This window comes from Cenococcum geophilum (assembly GCF_001692895.1).
Source record: "Cenococcum geophilum 1.58 unplaced genomic scaffold K441scaffold_4, whole genome shotgun sequence".
Classification (NCBI taxonomy): Eukaryota; Fungi; Ascomycota; class Dothideomycetes; order Gloniales; family Gloniaceae; genus Cenococcum; species Cenococcum geophilum.
The window spans coordinates 4,252,108-4,268,630 of NW_027137562.1; the positions used below are offsets into that span (position 1 = coordinate 4,252,108).

At 49.4% G+C, this 16,523-nt stretch overlaps 8 protein-coding genes across 8 annotated transcripts; 3 read left to right on the forward strand and 5 right to left on the reverse strand.

Moving 5' to 3' along the window:
• The first annotated feature begins 927 nt into the window (after positions 1 to 927).
• K441DRAFT_652995 (DUF254-domain-containing protein) lies at positions 928 to 3,682 on the forward strand. The gene is made up of 5 exons (XM_067647451.1): positions 928 to 1,656; positions 1,712 to 2,583; positions 2,660 to 2,841; positions 2,975 to 3,273; positions 3,412 to 3,682. The coding sequence occupies exons 1-4, from the start codon at positions 996 to 998 to the stop codon at positions 3,216 to 3,218; spliced, it is 1,959 nt and encodes a 652-aa protein (XP_067508946.1). The 5' UTR covers positions 928 to 995; the 3' UTR covers positions 3,219 to 3,273; positions 3,412 to 3,682.
• On the reverse strand, positions 3,462 to 4,765 carry K441DRAFT_215890 (uncharacterized protein). The gene has a single exon (XM_067640567.1). It carries the CDS (start codon positions 4,328 to 4,330, stop codon positions 3,542 to 3,544), a length of 789 nt encoding a protein of 262 aa, XP_067508947.1. The 5' UTR covers positions 4,331 to 4,765; the 3' UTR covers positions 3,462 to 3,541.
• K441DRAFT_215889 (uncharacterized protein) lies at positions 4,766 to 6,564 on the reverse strand. Its single transcript, XM_067640566.1, has one exon. The coding sequence runs from the start codon at positions 6,360 to 6,362 to the stop codon at positions 5,202 to 5,204; it is 1,161 nt and encodes a 386-aa protein (XP_067508948.1). The 5' UTR covers positions 6,363 to 6,564; the 3' UTR covers positions 4,766 to 5,201.
• K441DRAFT_215888 (uncharacterized protein) lies at positions 6,565 to 7,523 on the forward strand. Its single transcript, XM_067640565.1, has one exon. The coding sequence runs from the start codon at positions 6,767 to 6,769 to the stop codon at positions 7,391 to 7,393; it is 627 nt and encodes a 208-aa protein (XP_067508949.1). The 5' UTR covers positions 6,565 to 6,766; the 3' UTR covers positions 7,394 to 7,523.
• On the reverse strand, positions 7,524 to 8,503 carry K441DRAFT_215887 (uncharacterized protein). Its single transcript, XM_067640564.1, has one exon. It carries the CDS (start codon positions 8,387 to 8,389, stop codon positions 7,655 to 7,657), a length of 735 nt encoding a protein of 244 aa, XP_067508950.1. The 5' UTR covers positions 8,390 to 8,503; the 3' UTR covers positions 7,524 to 7,654.
• Positions 8,504 to 9,857: 1,354 nt separating this feature from the next.
• K441DRAFT_684351 (uncharacterized protein) lies at positions 9,858 to 11,963 on the reverse strand (the record flags this gene model as incomplete). The annotated part of the gene is made up of 3 exons (XM_067651771.1): positions 9,858 to 10,784; positions 10,972 to 11,334; positions 11,427 to 11,963. 3 exons carry the CDS (start codon positions 11,961 to 11,963, stop codon positions 9,858 to 9,860), a joined length of 1,827 nt encoding a protein of 608 aa, XP_067508951.1.
• A 527-nt stretch (positions 11,964 to 12,490) lies between these two features.
• On the forward strand, positions 12,491 to 14,081 carry K441DRAFT_215928 (uncharacterized protein). Its single transcript, XM_067640568.1, has one exon. The coding sequence runs from the start codon at positions 12,656 to 12,658 to the stop codon at positions 13,907 to 13,909; it is 1,254 nt and encodes a 417-aa protein (XP_067508952.1). The 5' UTR covers positions 12,491 to 12,655; the 3' UTR covers positions 13,910 to 14,081.
• K441DRAFT_684353 (uncharacterized protein) lies at positions 14,027 to 15,812 on the reverse strand (the record flags this gene model as incomplete). The annotated part of the gene is made up of 3 exons (XM_067651772.1): positions 14,027 to 15,127; positions 15,184 to 15,312; positions 15,612 to 15,812. The coding sequence occupies 3 exons, from the start codon at positions 15,810 to 15,812 to the stop codon at positions 14,027 to 14,029; spliced, it is 1,431 nt and encodes a 476-aa protein (XP_067508953.1).
• Positions 15,813 to 16,523: the final 711 nt, after the last annotated feature.

Below are 16,523 nucleotides of genomic sequence, written 5' to 3' on the forward strand. Positions count from 1 at the left end.
GGCCAGACCTGCGGAGGATAAATTATCCTATCCGGATAATATCTAGATATCCGCAAATTTTTAACTACAGGTTCTGTAGTGGGTGCTATAGAAATTGCAAGTAGCGGGATTATAGGGCTTAACATTCGGCGCATAATAAAAATTCTTAGCCTATAGCGGCGGCAACAGGAGCACTAGAGGGTAAGAATTAGATCGTGGAACTGGAGGATAAGGAATAGATAAAAGTTACTAAATTTAGACTGCTGGGTCTCCTCTCTTTTTTACTATTTTGCATAAATAAAAAGGTAGAAAGGAGATATCTAATTAGTAGGAAGGCTAAAGATATTTACTAAGGCTCTGCACGAAGCTCTGCACGAAGCTCTACGGAGGCTCTGCACCAAGCTCTGCACGAAGCTCTGCGTACGGAGGCTCTGCACCAAGCTCTGCACCAAGCTCTGCATACGGAGGCTCTGCGCGAAGCTCTGCGGAGGCTCTGCATGAAGCTCTGCACGAAGCTCTGCACGAAGCTCTACACGAAGCTCTACACGAAGCTCTGCACAAAGCTTTTATATAGAGCCTCCGTAGTAGAGCCGTTGTACGCAGAACCGTCGTACGCAGAGCTTCGTGTAGAGCTTCGTGTAGAGCTTCGTGTAGAGCTTCGTGCAGAGCTGCAGAGCCTCCGCAGAGCTTCGCGCAGAGCCTCCATACGCAGAGCTTGGTGCAGAGCTTTGTGCAGAGCCTCCGTACGCAGAGCTTCGTGCAGAGCCTCCGAGCTTCGTGCAGAGCTTCGTGTAGAGCTTTTGCTAAGCTTTGCCAAGACTATCCGGGGACTATCCGGATAGTCTCCGGATACTATTAGCTGATAGGTCTATTATCCGAGAGGGCTATCCGGCAGGTCTGCCGACAGGCGTCATCGAAGAAATCTCCCTCAACATCTACCGCAACCATGGCGTATCCACAGCTCACGATTTACTGTTGCCACCGCTGACCGTTCCTCGATACCTGAGGCATCCTCTATGGATGGAAGTGCGAAACCTCAAACCCCAGCATCTCTGGGAAACTCTCCAGCGAACTCCGCAAATGGAATACCCAAACGAGACGATAGCATCGACAAGAAGGACTTCGGTTCTCATATGATCGACGTAGAGCAGAGCAGGGTTCCAAGTACATCTACAGGTGAAGAGCAGCCTTCGCGAGAAGGGACACCACCACCGCTTCCTCCACGACCGAAGAATCTCCAGTTGCTTGATGGACGACCGCAAACATCAGGCTCTTTGAACCCGTCAAGGCCGCCTTTACAATCGAAGGCGACTATACAGTTATCTCTGGCAGATACCCAGTCATATAGTGATGAGTCAAAGGACACAGTCTCCTCGGATGCATCAAAACAAAAGGGTTATCTGGGGCTTGGCGTAAATCGCAGTGGGAGCGAGGCTGATGACAGTGCAAGCATCAAGAGCTTTGCGCCCACAATTGAAATGGGAGGAGATGCGGAGAGCTTGTTGGGTGAGGTGCTATATGGACAAGACAAGGCAATATTCAAGTCTCTGGGCCACCGTTTCGGCAGCTTGAGTGGTCACTCTGAACGAATATTTCCCGACGACCCAGAGTCTGAGGATGCTTTCGAGCACGAATTCGATGAAGTCGAGGAGATGAAGGCAGATGGCTCGAATGAAGGTCAGACGATCTTCCGGATGTTATAAGCGCCTGCTGATTTCTTGTCTTTCTGTAGAAGCTGTAATGAATCAATGGAGATCGAAATTAAAGCATTTCCTCATCCTGTCTTCTGCCGGCAAGCCAATCTATAGCCGCCATGGCGATGATCAGCTGATAACGAATTACATCGGTGTGGTGCAGACTATCATTTCATTCTACCAAGGAGCACATGATGTGCTTAGGGGGTTCACGGCTGGGGATGTTCGATTCGTTGTCATGACCAAGGGCCCTCTAAATCTCGTTGCTATCACTCGTCTAGGAGAGAGTGATGCCCAGCTACGTTCACAGCTTGATGCGCTGTACATGCAGATTCTATCCACTTTAACTCTGCCAAGTATGGAGAGGATGTTCTCGAACAGACCATCGTACGACCTTCGCAGGCCTCTTCAGGGTACGGAGACATTACTCTCTGCACTCGCGGATGGCTTTACTCGAGGGTCACCGTCGACTCTTCTATCGGCACTGGAGTGTTTGAAACTGCGGAAGTCCCATCGACAAGTCATTAATAATACCTTACTCAAGACAAGGAGTCAGAATTTGCTCTACGGCTTAATAGTAGCCAGTGCGAAACTCGTCAGCGTTGTGAGGCCGAAGAAACACTCTCTTCATCCTGGCGATCTTCACTTGATCTTTAATATGCTTTTCGAGGCCGGAAGCGTCAAAGCAGGGGGCGGTGAGAACTGGATACCCCTTTGTCTCCCAGGCTTCAACAACACCGGTTACCTCTACATGTACGTTAGCTTCTTGAATCTGGACAACCCAAGCAAGCAAGTCCAAGAGCGGCCGGCATCATCAGCTGGGGCACAGGACGAGGTTGCTATCCTGCTCATTAGCGCCAACAAGGAGGGGTTTTTCGAGTTGAGGCAGATGCGAGATGATCTAGTTGAGGTAACTATCCCCGTTATCTCCGCCCGAAGCATCACTCCTGACCCGGAGTTACACCAAATGCTGACCGGAGTTGCAGCAATTGCAAAAAAACAGCAGTATAGACCTGATTCGCACTGCTGTAAAGAAAGGCCGCCCTTCATGCACGGATATTGTGCCGGGTTCTCCTTTACGCCACTTTCTCTACAAGTCACGTGGGAACGTGCAATTCACTATGCCATCTTTTGACCCTTTCTTCGTTACAGCACTAGATCGAAGGCGGTATGTATATGGCAATTTCCTTATGTTAAAAGTGTTCATATGGCGCATATTCTGCACTCGGCCTTATAATTATGCTACCAAAATAAGCAATGTTCCACGGAAGCAATGATGTTTGCTAACCCACCGATCATAGACTGCTCAACTTGTACAATACGCTGCATACTCATATGCACACTCGTCCTACGCATCTCAAAATCCATCATAGTACTTCAACCACCCATATCAGCCTCGCGTGGACGACTCCGCTGTTCGAACTGTACTGCGTGGCTTCGGCAACCACCTCACGTGCTGCGCTTGCTCAGGCAGCAAATAAAATCATCCAATGGGTCAGGCGTGAAGAAGAACGTGTCTTTATCATCGGAGGTGCCGTGTTTTGATACCCAGATCGTCCTTTTTTTTTAAAGCACCCCGTAAAACAATGTCATAATCATGGCAAGAACCACCTTGACCAAAATCTGCCTTTTTTTTTAAAGCACCCCGTAAAACAATGTCATAATCATGGCAAGAACCACCTTGACCAAAATCTGCCTTTTTTTTTAAAGCACCCCGTAAAACAATGTCATAATCATGCTGTAGCCGTCCACGACCCCCACAAAAGTGTCGTCGCATACCCATCTATTCCATGAAACGACCCAAGGCTCGAAAAGCCATAACCGCCGCCGCCCAGAAGGCCACGTGAAAACCCCCAGGGACCTCATCCTCAAAGCGGCGCAGCCCCCAAAAACCCAAACTCACTCTCATCCATAAACACATCATACAACGAACCCAACGACCAGCTGCGCCTGCTCGCCCCACTCTCCCTCCTCCACATGACCCCCTCATCCGACACGTCCCCCGCCCCGCTCCGCTCCTGCTCCTGCTCCTGCTCCTGCTCCTCCTCCATCCATTCCCCCTCCCGCGCCCGCCTCTCCTTCTCCTCCATGCTCTTCGCCCGCGCCGCCACCTTCTTCGCCTTGTAATCCACGTTCTCGAACCGCATCCGCGGCGCCTCCCGCTCGAGCCCTAGACACCACACCACCTCGCGCTCCCTCCGCGCCCACTCCGCCTCCTCCCGCTCCTGCGCCAGCTCCTGCTCCCACTCCCGCTGCCGCCGCCGGCCCTTTACGCTGCCTAGACTGCGGCCGCGCGGGCTGCCCGGCGCCGCAGGCGCGCCGAACGGGAAGGCGGGGTCCTCGAGGGAGGGGAAGGGTTCTGGGACGTAGGAGGGGAGGAGAGGGGGCGAGGGCGAGCCCGAGGGCGTGGTCTGCGAGGTTGAGGTGCTGGCTTTGCGCGAGGAGGAGGAGCTCTTGCGCGAGAAGAGGTGGCTGAGGGAGTGGCGGTGGGTGTGGAGGAGGAGGAGGGGGAGGAGGAGCTCTGCTGTGGTGGCGGGAGTGGTCGGGCGCGAGGCGGAGGCGTCGGGCGCGGTGGTGGAGGCGGCGCGGGCTCTCCCTGGGCCCTTGAGGGATTTCAGCCAGGACCAGCGGCGGTGGGGGATTTGATTGGGGGGCATTATGGTTGTTGTTGTTGTTGTTGTTGTTGTTTTTGTTGTTGCTGCTGCTGCTGAGCTGGTGTGGCTGCTGGAGCTGCTGCGATTGTGGTAAGCATGTGTGGGATTGCTTCAGACAGTGAACGCAAGTGGGAAATGTACAGAACACAGAGAGCAAAAGCAGCCAGAATATATGCACACGCAGGTCAGAGAGTACAGCAAAACTTTTTCAGTCAGCACAGTGCGCGCCTAGTACACTTTCGCCAACCAGAGCTTATCCCCGATTGACTCCAGCGCTCTGGATCGCGGCGTGGCGGCTGTATGTGCGTCAACGCACTAAACTTTGCTCCAGCAGCGTGCAATAAGGATGCAGGCAATTTCGCCCGGCCGTTAGAGCCACCCAGGGTATCGGGGAAAACTAAATGGATTGTGGGTCTAGTTGGAAGAACACAAATTTCAGAACCACGGATCTGCGTAAAGTTTATTTCTGATTTGAATTAGGACTTCGGCGAGAAGCGCAATTAGATTGACATTAAAGCGGTACGGAGAAGATACATGTCGTGGAAGCGCGTTAGACGTAAAGACGAGAACAGATGAAAGGAGTCATGTGCAAGGATGCAGGGGGAAGACGTAACGCAAAGGTGGTGAAGAACGCAAAGAGAAAATGCAGCAGACAAGAGCTGCAGCAGGTAAAGCAGACCGCAATAGAGTCATCCCATGTTTTAGCGCCACTAGGGCGTTCTTCCTTCTCCATTACCATAGTAGTGAATATTCCACTCTCTTCCAACTTCCTCCTTCAGCTTTTGTTTCACTATCTACTTCAATCTCATACCATATACCGCCACTTCTACTTGTGTTTCAAGTCCCTGAATAGACCTCGCTGTCTCGAAGCCAGTCACGCGCCTCCTGAGATAGCTTTCGACGTCCACTCATGCTCCGAAGCAGCTCCACTACGAAACCACGGCGTTTTGATCTTCTCAGCCACTTTGCGAGCCGTGAACTCCATCCTCGACATCCCGACCGTGCCATCATATGTATGCATGCTGCCACCTGGACGGATCACAAACCTCAAGTCTTTCGACGACTCATCTCCATTCTGCAAGCAGCGATTCTCAAGTGCCGAATGAGAACGTGCGACAGGAAGCAGTTTGGCCTTCAGATGCGTCAGGCGCTTGCGGAAGCTACCACCTCGTTGACTGCGCGAGCTGTCGTCAGAGAAGGGACTGCGGACTTCTTCGAGATTGAGTGCAGAGGGAGTGAGACCGGTGGTGGGATAACGGTCGCCAGGACCGACACTGCGGTCATCGTTACGAAGGCTGTCTGGCCCGATAGCATATCCGGTGGCATCGGAGGGGCCAGAGTGGATTCCAATTCTATGCGAGATAGACCCAAGAATGCCGTGTTTGCTAGCTTTTCTAGTGTGCTTAAAAGAGTCACCGGAGCTAGCGCTCTCACCCATAATCGGTGAAACTGCACTTTCATCAGACTCCATAATCCGATTAGGAGCCATCAGACGATCCTGAAAGGCGAAGACTTGATGCACGAGGCTGGGAAGCGTCACGAGAATGGGTTGGGGCAGGGAGACTGATATCAATGGCAGGCATATTGTCTGTCCATGGGTAGTTCTTGTCCACATTCCGTGGACGGTCAGTAGTAGAATTGACCAATGACCGGAGAGATCGACGAGTAAGCTTCGACGAGCAAGCTTCGACTCGAAAGAGGCCCTATGGTCTTTGTTACCGCCTAGGGAGAGAGATCTCGTACGCAGAACTGCTGGCATAGGAGCTTTGAATTCTGCTAAAGGAGATTTTCCACGACGACTGTGGCTAACCGATCTTTTTGAATACAGCGATGCATTGCAATCTTTAGCAGAATTGGTAAGTTCTACTAGACGCGACTTCAATACATCTTTGTGTGTCATCTCCTCATACAAGCCATCGTCAGTGACAGGCATTGGCCTCAGTCTCGCTGATGGCTGCACAGAGTTTAAGGCAGGGCCTCCAACTTCGTCGATCTCTTCTAATGCATGTTCCATAATATCGTTTTCGTTATTCATATCTTTGTCCCCACCGTTGTAGAACCTCTTTAGAGAAGGCAAGAACTCCAAAAGACGTTGAGTCAACCCACCAACGAAGGGAATAGTCAAGTTGTCAATCTCACTATAAGTTCCCTAGGCGAATACATTTGCTTTGCGGGAACAAGGCCCATAATAGGAGTAGGCTGCATATTCTCCACGGGTTAAATAGTCGAAAGTCTTCCGTTGATACCCTTCTGCTCGGTAGATGAGTGATAGGAAATTTGAAGCTAGAGGACTTTAAGTTGCTAACGCTCGTGTTGATACTCGAGTCTTCGTGAAGGTCTTCCTTGACATCAGGGAGATACGCAATACGATACCGAAAGGTAGAAAGCCTCAAATCGGTTGTTTCATCTTGGCTCAGCCTGCAACTCGTCCTGGGTTCTATGGCGTTGGTGGGGAGAGGTGGAAGAGGCTTTCGGGCATTCCACACCAGGTGGGTTGTCGTATTACTGTCACGACGCCCAAGCTCCTTCGGAGTTGGAGATAGGCTTGAAGATGGTCGGCTAACGGAGCTCTCTGGCGTAATATCCTCCGAAGGAGTCGATTGGACCTCTAAAACTAGACATGGAGTGCTTGATGGTTGCAGGTTTGCATTAGTGGAAGGGGGTCCAGTAACCTTATCCAGCGCCACTTGTTTTAATATAGGCTGCTCCCTGGTGAATCGCCTTGGATGCGACAGACGTACTAAGAGGTCTGCAACGGCTTGGGTCCGCTGTGCTTCCTTGGAAGAGCTCGACCCGCGTAGAGGAATCACAGATGGTGGCCGAGGAATTGTCTCTGTAGATGAAGACGCCGATGCCATCGCAGAAGTCGGTCTTGAGCTTAGTTTTGACGCAGGCCTCGAACTTGGTCTTGAACTTGGTCTTGGAGTAGGGGTGGGCGTAACCCTGTCTGGAGTGACCGTGTCTTTGCAGGTATTAAACAACTTCCCATCAGAGACCTTGCACGATTTAGAGTCGGATTCTTTACACGCCTTGAACGATTTGCCATCAGATGCCTTCGAGGAATGATCGGCCTAGATAGAAGATGGTTTTTCGGGCAGTTCGGTAACCTCTTGTTGAATTTCATCATGACAAGAACCACCTTGGGCTTCCTCCACCGCATTGGCCATTGGAATTGAGTCCCTGACTGCAAATTCAATATCTGAGTCTGGGGCACTCAAGGCCGAGTTACCTGATGTAACGTCAGATATCATACTTTGACGTTTTTCTGCACTTTCGGAGGGAGGAGATATCGGGACTTCAGCAGACACACAACAAGATTCGACATGGTCATCCGGCAGTTTTGTTAGAAGTCTTGACCTCAGCAGAGGCTATGGTTTCTCCGGTAGACGATGTTGAACCTATAGCCGCAAGAATCAAGTCTCTTGTTATACGTTTCGGCACAGGCGATGGTGGAAGTTCAGCAACCTCTAATGCAGGTAATTCAGCAATATCTCGGATCACATCCACTTCAACCTCCATGGATGCCTGCTCAACCGTCGCGCGCTCTTCCCGTATCGCCTTAATCCGATGGACAAATCCTAGAGGAATCTCTTGTAGCTCTTGATTGCATAGTGCTTCCCGATCGAACTGCTCGCTATAGTCATAGTAAAGAGGACTAGTAGGTGCGTCCGCCTCTGCAACACGGTCCGTGTTTGCAACGAGTACCTGAGTACCAGTGGGACTGACCAAGACTTCCATGGACGTACCATCTTTTGGTGTGGGTGGTGTTGACGAGGGTGCATCGGAGGGAGGTGCGTCTGAATCTGTACGTTGACTTATTGAGTCACTGGACATGGACTCCTTGGCAGGTGTGCGATTGCTGCAGGCGCGCCCAATGAATATGTGATGGACAGGAATATCCGGAGGAGCTGAGAATGAAGTAGTCGATCGATTACGATCCCGCGGGTATGGCATCTGGTGTCGTTCATCTGAATGAATTGATGCACCGAACAGAGCCCTCAGTCTGGAAACAAACGACTGCCCATGAAATCGTCTCGGCTGTGTCCCCGTAATATCGCTCATTGCTGGAGAGGATGGGCGGTAGCCAGGCGTCTGAGTCGGGTGGGATATCGATATGGAGATCGAGGTCTATGAATGATATCATGGTTCCTCAAACTTGCAAAAGGTCGATGACTTGAAAGCGTGTATGTGGGCTAGTGTGGGTCATTGAGGAGGAGCGTCCATCTCTAGAGAGTCGTGCGTGAGGAATCAGTGGTGACAATCCTTGTAGACTCATCACGGTGAGCGAAAATGTGTCGGGCAAGTACTGAGGAACATTTATATCCCTGGTCAGGGAGCGACGGGCACTCGAGGATCCAGATGGTTGTGCGTGATGGTTGGATGCTCGTTTGGAGGTCTGCGAGTGTGCTGAACCCGTGGAAAGACGTGACGCTGCGTCACTTCGTCGATGAGGTGGAGGAGTCCGTGGCATTGAAGGTAAATGAGAAGAGTCAAACGTAAGAGTTCCAATGTCCCCGAGCTCGGTTGAGGTTCTGAGCATGCTCATCACTCCTGGTGCATTGGAGAAAAGGTCCGGCCTTGCCGGGTTGCCCTTTTGAAGGCCTCTCGAGCCAGTGGACATGTTGGATGTCCTGCTCATCCGGCCGCTGAAATTTGGATCTCGCTCAGTGAGAGGCATTGTGCCGCCTTCGTAGCTTGAATATTTGTGCTGTCAGTAATAAATCTTCAGAGGAGAAGTGAGAAGAAGTGTGAGTGTTGAGAGAAAACGAATGTTTGGAAAGTGATACTGTCGTGACGGTATGACAGTCCTCGCTTCCACCAGAGTGCTGTGAGAATGTTGAACAAATGAAGTAAACGTTGTAGAAGAGAAGGTAACGCCGCGTGAAAGAAAGTTGGGGAGGTGTCGACACAGATTCTGTTTATGTCGCCGCCAAATTTGGTAACCACCTTACAATCATAGGTAAAAGTTCCACGAAAGATATGTACAATTGAAGACTGACAGGAAGCAACGTCAGCCATCACTTGCATTCCCGAGATTGGCTACCTGGGTACCTAAGCAAGCACAATCTTTAAACATCCAAGCTACTGCTTTAAAGAAAGCCTTCAATCAGTTGTTCTAGAACTTCGCAAAATTACACTATCAAAAGAACCACTTGGACCAGCAATGATACAGTGAGCATTGAAGCCGGAAGAGAGCCAAATAGCGCTGTTAGATGAGCTCTCTTAGCCAAAAGACCTTAAAAGATCGTGGCTAGTAGCAACCTATCCAACGCCATTACGTAAACTCCCTTGACCGGCAGATTCGCCAGGACGTAGTGCCGTCGCTGTAGTGGCCAGGGAATTCATCGCCCTATCGTCGCCGCATTATAAACGCAAAGAAATTAGAAGTAGTGTGTGGCAGCTGAAACAGCTAGAAAGTTCCTGGAACATCAGGTGCATCCATGAGGACTGACGCCAGCTAGGGGTATATAACGGGAATGAAATGAAGCAAGTTGGTTTTGAAAATCCGCCCAACAACATAATAATCCTTTCATTCTTTTATTCCATCAATGCCTCTCAAACCGGATTGCGAGGTTTTTTTCCTGGTGAAAATTTTCTTCAATGAAGAAAGACTCGCCATCTTGAGCAAACGATTAGAGGATGAGCCGCGGCTACCCAGCTGTGAACGGGAGCGTTGGTCAGGGAAGTTTGAAGATGTATACGATGGTAGATCAATGACAGATCCATTCCGCCCAACTGGAGAAAACTTCGGCGTAGGAGGTATGCTACTAGGAAAGAGACCTAAAGTAGCGCGAGGAGACAACAGGGGAGGCTGGGCAGCTGCAGGTGACGCAAAAGATCCAGCGGATACAGATGAGTAGGCAGAGTCTTGCGCAGTTAGTGGAGGGCTCCCTTCGCCGTTTGCAACCGTCTTACCCTTACGGGCACTCGGTTTCGAAGGGCTGAGATCGCTCGTGCTATTTTCTGAAGACTTCAAATGTGATCTGTGGTCTGCACTGTGTTGTGTCCTGCCTCCTCCATAAGCCTTGTCCTCCTTTTCCAAGTCGTGAGAGTCTTCCTCTCCAGATATGCAGAGCTTAGTTTCAGATCTGGTATCTTTTCCAAGAGCATGTCTATTGAGACCGGCAGCGTTCGATGCCGAGGGCCCTGTAGTACGAATAAACTTGGCCAATTCAGCAGTATTCTCCTCCCTAAATGAATCCTTCCCAACAGAGCCATCGTCAGCTGGTGGTACCGCATTTCCTGCCGCCTTAGCCTCTTTCTTCAGGTATGAGTGGCGTTTTTCGGATTTAGGATGAGACGTGGAGCGCGCTGAATCTGATCTAGGTTGAGAAACCATTACTACCGGATTACTGTCGCCTGGTACTGTTGGTAGTGGCTTATTCTCCGATGAGCTTCGGAAGGATCGCGACGCATCCCGCGAGTTCGAGTTCCGAGAGGATGATCTACTTGCGATCTAGAGCATATTTAGTTAAGATCAACTCTAATCAAGGCAGGCGCAAAGATACGTCCAAGCAAGGCGATATGAGTTCTAAAAAGGTCTAAACGTAACGAGCCATCGTTTAGTCGCACAAGATTGCCTAAGCATTCAAATACTTTCGGCTGCAAGTCTTCACATAGTAATGGAAGTTTAAAAAACTCACCAAGCTTCGCCTGCTGGCGGCCCCGCAACGCTTCTCGATCTCGTTGCAGTAGCTGCTGACTTGTACGAGTACCACTCCTAGCTTCTCGGCCTTCGCGGTTAGGTTCTGTAGGAACTGGCCCCAGCCCAAGGTATTCCCACACATCGCTGCATAGATTCGCTCTACATCTTCGTTTTCCTCCGTCCATTCATCGCCAATTCTGCCCAGGTATAGGTCCAGCTCGTTATTCGCGTTCTTTAAGGTTGTTATGTCGACGAGATAGTCATTCATCATCTGCGACATTCGGGAGATGGTACGCTCAATTGTGTCGTTCCCTTCAAGGAGCTGTGCCCGATATTGTCGATCCTCCAGGAGGCGGTCGAACTCGCTGACATGGTACGCTCAATTGTGTCGTTCCCTTCAAGGAGCTGTGCCCGATATTGTCGATCCTCCAGGAGGCGGTCGAACTCGCTGACATGCTCCATTGGAACTTTCAAGCAGTTGCGACGGAATAGCATGTCTTTGATGCTGCTCTCAATATCCTCATTCGCTCGCTGGAGGAAGGAATCCAACTCATGCACGTGCTTTAAAAGAATGTCTGCCACATCTGAGACTGATCTCTCCAAATGTTGGTGAAGCAGGTGCACTCCAAAAGTGATTTGAGCGACAGTCTTCAGGAGAGGATGAAATTTCCCCCTTGGATTATTCCTCCAATAACAGTTATATGTGAAGTTCCACTCAACTTCGTGTGCTTTCGATTCGATCTTGCATAGCACCTGGTGGCGCAATTCGGCCTTCATGTTTGGGGCTTTGAAAGGTGGAGAGTTGATTTCTCCTGTGGAGTCAAGCATGGATTCTTCGAAGGGACCTTGCATTGACGAAAGAGGGTGTATTGGAATGGCCTGTGGCGCGTCTTGTTCCGCGTCATCTTCGCTATCGTCGAAGTCCGTGGTTGTAATATGAGGGTTTCCATAGTAATCGTCCCGCTGTTCTCTCGCCAGCCGCGGTGCCATTGTAGTGTCGTAGGAGGTGTTTGAAGGGTATCGGCCGATTAAGGGGCAGTCAGACTTGTTCTGGACTAGAAGTCGGATTTGCTCGCACAAGACTCATCCGAGTGCTCCTGAAAAGAAAGTATAGTGGGTTTCAGTAAATCCCGCTTCAAAGAAAGTAAACGACAGGCAAATGGGTTCAACCCACAAGAGGGGAGAACTCAAAAACAGGATTGGAGAAAGGCAGGTTCCGTCCACATCTTGTAGCTGGGCGATGACAGGCTATGCGGAGTCGGGTCGTTCGATGAGGTGGGAGGGTGTGCTAGAGAAAGTCTTGGGGGGTTGCTCGAGGTTGGTCAGCCTGCGGACCATACCCTACAGCTCTAGGAGATAAGATTTTGGAGGCGGAGAGAGCTGAGTGGATGATCGTCGACGGGTATGCAGATGGGGGTATTTTTAGCCCCGAATTGGGCGACTTGAAGCGTCTTTCTCCGATGCAAGCCCTGACGCTTAAACGTTACGGGCCATTTGTGTGTCTTTACCCGCGTCGTCGCATGAAACCACCAAACACCACGAGCTTATCCCGACATTACGATCTTTCATCTGGATCTATCTACCGTTTGCTAACATCAGATTGATGAAGAAGCCTCATTAATCATTGACCGCACAATAGCCACCACTTACCTCTTTAAATGCTACGCACACGATCTGATTAAATGCAATCCTTGCACGATCCAAGAACAGATTTGTCCCACACTGCACCCTTGTCCACACCATTGCCATCGACAGATGAAAATCTACTCTTCCCTTTGGCCAGTGTGGTTCCAGCAGAGCTCGATCCATTAGTTACGCAGACTGCTAAGAAGCTTACTGAGGTAATAAATGATTTTAAACGCCAGCTTGACGAACGCGATGGCTACTCCGCCAATGTTCAAGGCAGCATTGAGATGGTGATCAACAGCACCACCCCACAAACATACATTCTATCGCTCGTGCATGATTTGGAAGGAGAAGAACACCCAATTTCCGTGAATATCGCGCAAAAGAAAGGACACTTACCTACGGATGGCCATCTTCGCGCAGGCCATGACCGTGCTTCTGCGGACAGCGGAGCCCTGCCTTCTTACAAGCCAACTGCTCGCGAATCCGACTCAGTCTTAGAGCAGGACATAATCTCGAGGCGTAAGCGGAAAATCAGTACAGACAACGACGAGCAAGATGAAAGCGCATCGCTCGCGAGGAAGTGCATTCGAATCAGTGAGGGTGGAAACGAAGATATTATGCCTCCGATAACAAAACATGAATTGGAAGAGCTATTCACAAAACAAAGGGAGGATATACATGAAGATACGACGGAGTGCGTAAATCACGTCCAACGGCTCTTGCGAAGATGGCGGGAACAGTGGCGCGAGAAGAACGGGTGTGAACTTGGGAAATTGGGTCAATTGGCAACGCAACAAGGGGGTGCGGCGAGCAAAATCTCGTACACGGAGGCTAGCAGTAGTAGGCTTCAAGAAACGCCAGCATCAGTTGCAGGAATTTTTGCAACTTCAGGACATGATGGATATGTCGGGCTTACGAACTTATCGGACACCATAGGCAAAGAAGTGAAGCAACTATCGAATCAGGTCCGCTGGGTGGAGGAGTGCAGGCGGATTGCCTCAGACGCTCATGACGAACGAGAAGAGACATGGCGAACAAGCTCTGCTGCTTTCCATGATAAGAATCGTCAAGACAGGGAGAGCTTCGAGAAGAGGGCACTAAATGAGAGCGCTATCCAAAGAAATATGTTATCACAGATCTTGACTGAAGTTAAGACTTTGGCGAGCGTTGCCTTCAGTTTGAAATGGGAAACACCAGCACAGTTTCCTCCGTCATATCCTCCCCAATTGCATGCTCCATTCTCAGGCCAGGACCAGGGCCAAGCCCAAAGAGAAGACCAGGGTCAAAATATTAATAGTCGCTCGTAATGATCTATTCTCAGCATCGCAGGCTCTTTATACTAGTATAATTATACGTTTTAAACTTCTAATGTCCGATGCACGGTCCTTCATACTCTTTAATGACTGTATTATCACGGCATAATTTCACCATCCCCGCCATCGCACCCACACGTCAACGATCTCGTCAGCATTGACCGAGTCTGAATCTACGACGAGATACCAACCAAAACCCGCACCTGCAATACAGGCATGGTTCGGCCATAGCAAAAGCTTCTCACCAACATGAAGTTCCCTCATTCCAAAATTTTCGCCTTCCCACACAAGAATCCCATGCTCTTGGCTGATTCTACCAACAATCCAACCGGCCTTGCCTACCTCATCATATGTAGTGAAAACGGCTTCTTGCGCCGATTGGGCACTACCCTGCCATGGAGTGACAACACCCCAGCCCGGATAGCTCTTACAGGGCTCTCTGCCTAGTGCAAGTGATCCAGCTGCGATCAAAGCCTCCGGTTTGTCCCGTTCGTTGTAAATACTCGCGACTTCCACCAAGATACGAAGGCCAATGTTTGCGGTTGATAATGGAGCCAAACTGTTTACTGAATTATTCGTGGGGCGCAAACTTTTCGGTATCTCAGCAGGACGGGCATGTGTAGCTAGTTGCTGAAGATCAAGCAAAGGATAGACACCGGCATGGAGCTCGAGATCATACTCTTTCCCCACGGCCGCAATCAACGAAACTGCTTCTTTTGCTGCCATGTTAGAGGCATCAAAGGAATCAAACATGTTCTGTGTCGCTGTTGCTGTAGGTGTTGCACCGACCGAAAGTGTAAATCTGTCTCGGACGCCTGTCTGATTTACGACATCTGCTACCGCCTTTAGCTCTCTGATCTCAGTCATCAATCCCATTAGAGCATCGGTGCCAGAGTTTCCTCCATAGCTGTTACCCAAGTGACTGTAGAAACCTGTTAGAAACAGGTATCTGATTTCGCCCGCGCGGATGCACTCAATAAGTTGATGTAGCAGCTTAGATTTCGGATGAAGGCCGGAGCGATGATAGCCCGTATCGATTTTGATGAAAGCACCAATGTAAGGCCCCTCGGGACCACCGTTGAAAACTTTGGATAATTGGTCATACGTTTCTGGATGGTCGAGCAGGACGTGGACAGTTAATGGTTTGAGTTTTCTGGCGAGTTGAATAAGGCGTTTCATTTTCGATGGTGGTAGGGGCATTCCATAAAGTACCTAAATGGGAGAAATGTTAAAAAAGGCCGTGCATTGCGCGAATTCAGGAAACTTACGCTAGTTGATCTTCCTTGCGCCTGACACTCTAGTAAGTAAGGCAGTAATTGTTCTGCCTCCATGATAGTAGAAACAATGAAATGAGCAGGGACATCTTCGCCAACTTGGAGGCGTGCCAGCTCGGTTGTCTACAAAGGACGAAATTAGTAAATACTCTACTCTATTAGTATCGGAGACTTTCAGAGCCCGTTGATTAAAAAAGAGAAGGCAACGTTGAATTTGCGCTACTGTGGAATATTTTGTTGGTACTTATACTATGGCTGTAACTCTGAAGAATTCTAGGTTCTAGAGCATATCTGCTGCGGCACATTGCGATGAACTTGCGAAAGTAGTCAAGAAATATCTTCCACTATTTGCTAAAATCTACGCACATGGTTTCCAAGACGAATGAGGCTGAGACAGGCAAAGAAAAGAAGTTGATACTTACTTTGTGGGTTTTGACATGTGCCCGAAAGCCTATTGATAGCCTCGTCGAGGCTTGCAGCATTGCATTGCAGTTTTCCCTCACCACTGCGCGATCGATAATTGCAGCTGGCGGATCAACATCCTGTATATTCTTCCCAGTATATTGTAATTTAAGAGCCGCAACGGAGGGGACTGGGTATTGATAAATGGAAAGTAGATCCATTGCAAGTGTCTTTTTAAATGTGTAAGAAAAAACAGAAAAATACTTTAGATAGCAGAGCCTCTAGCAAATAAGGCCTCTCGGCGTATGATTAACTTTATAGGATTAGGGGAGCTATATCTATATACTAGGTAGATTATGAGCGCTACGAAGCTCTTACTAAGCAGTGTCTCCAAGAGTCAGCGTCGCTGACAGCGTCGCTGCCAAGAGGCTGATAACGTAAGCAGTCAGCGAGCTTATAGAGTTGTGGCGGTTAGTCAGCTATAAGACTGCAGCTAGCTAACAGATCGCTGCCTTAGTGGTAAGATTTGGTAGTAAGTTAAAGCTTTTGGTAGAAGTTTAAGATATTTAGATCTTTAGCTAAGATCTGGTTGGCTAAGAAACCTATATAAATCTCTCGCTTAGCTATAGTAAATTACTAGACTACTAATAAGGCTAGCGGAAAAATATATATAAAAGGCCCTATAAGGAAGAATCTAACTAAGGGGTTTAATAGCCCAAGAAGATATCTAACGTGTTTTACCAGTCATTCGTCAACACTAGTCATTCGACACCCCACCAACTACCAAGACGCGTCTGCGCACGAAAACAATAATGACATTAACACAACCTGATTAATTACCTCAAAAAGAGGCTTAACTACTTCCTGCTAAGTAGGCCTTTTAAAAGAATTAATTTTTAAGTCTTTTAAGGGCTGTAACCTTATACGATATC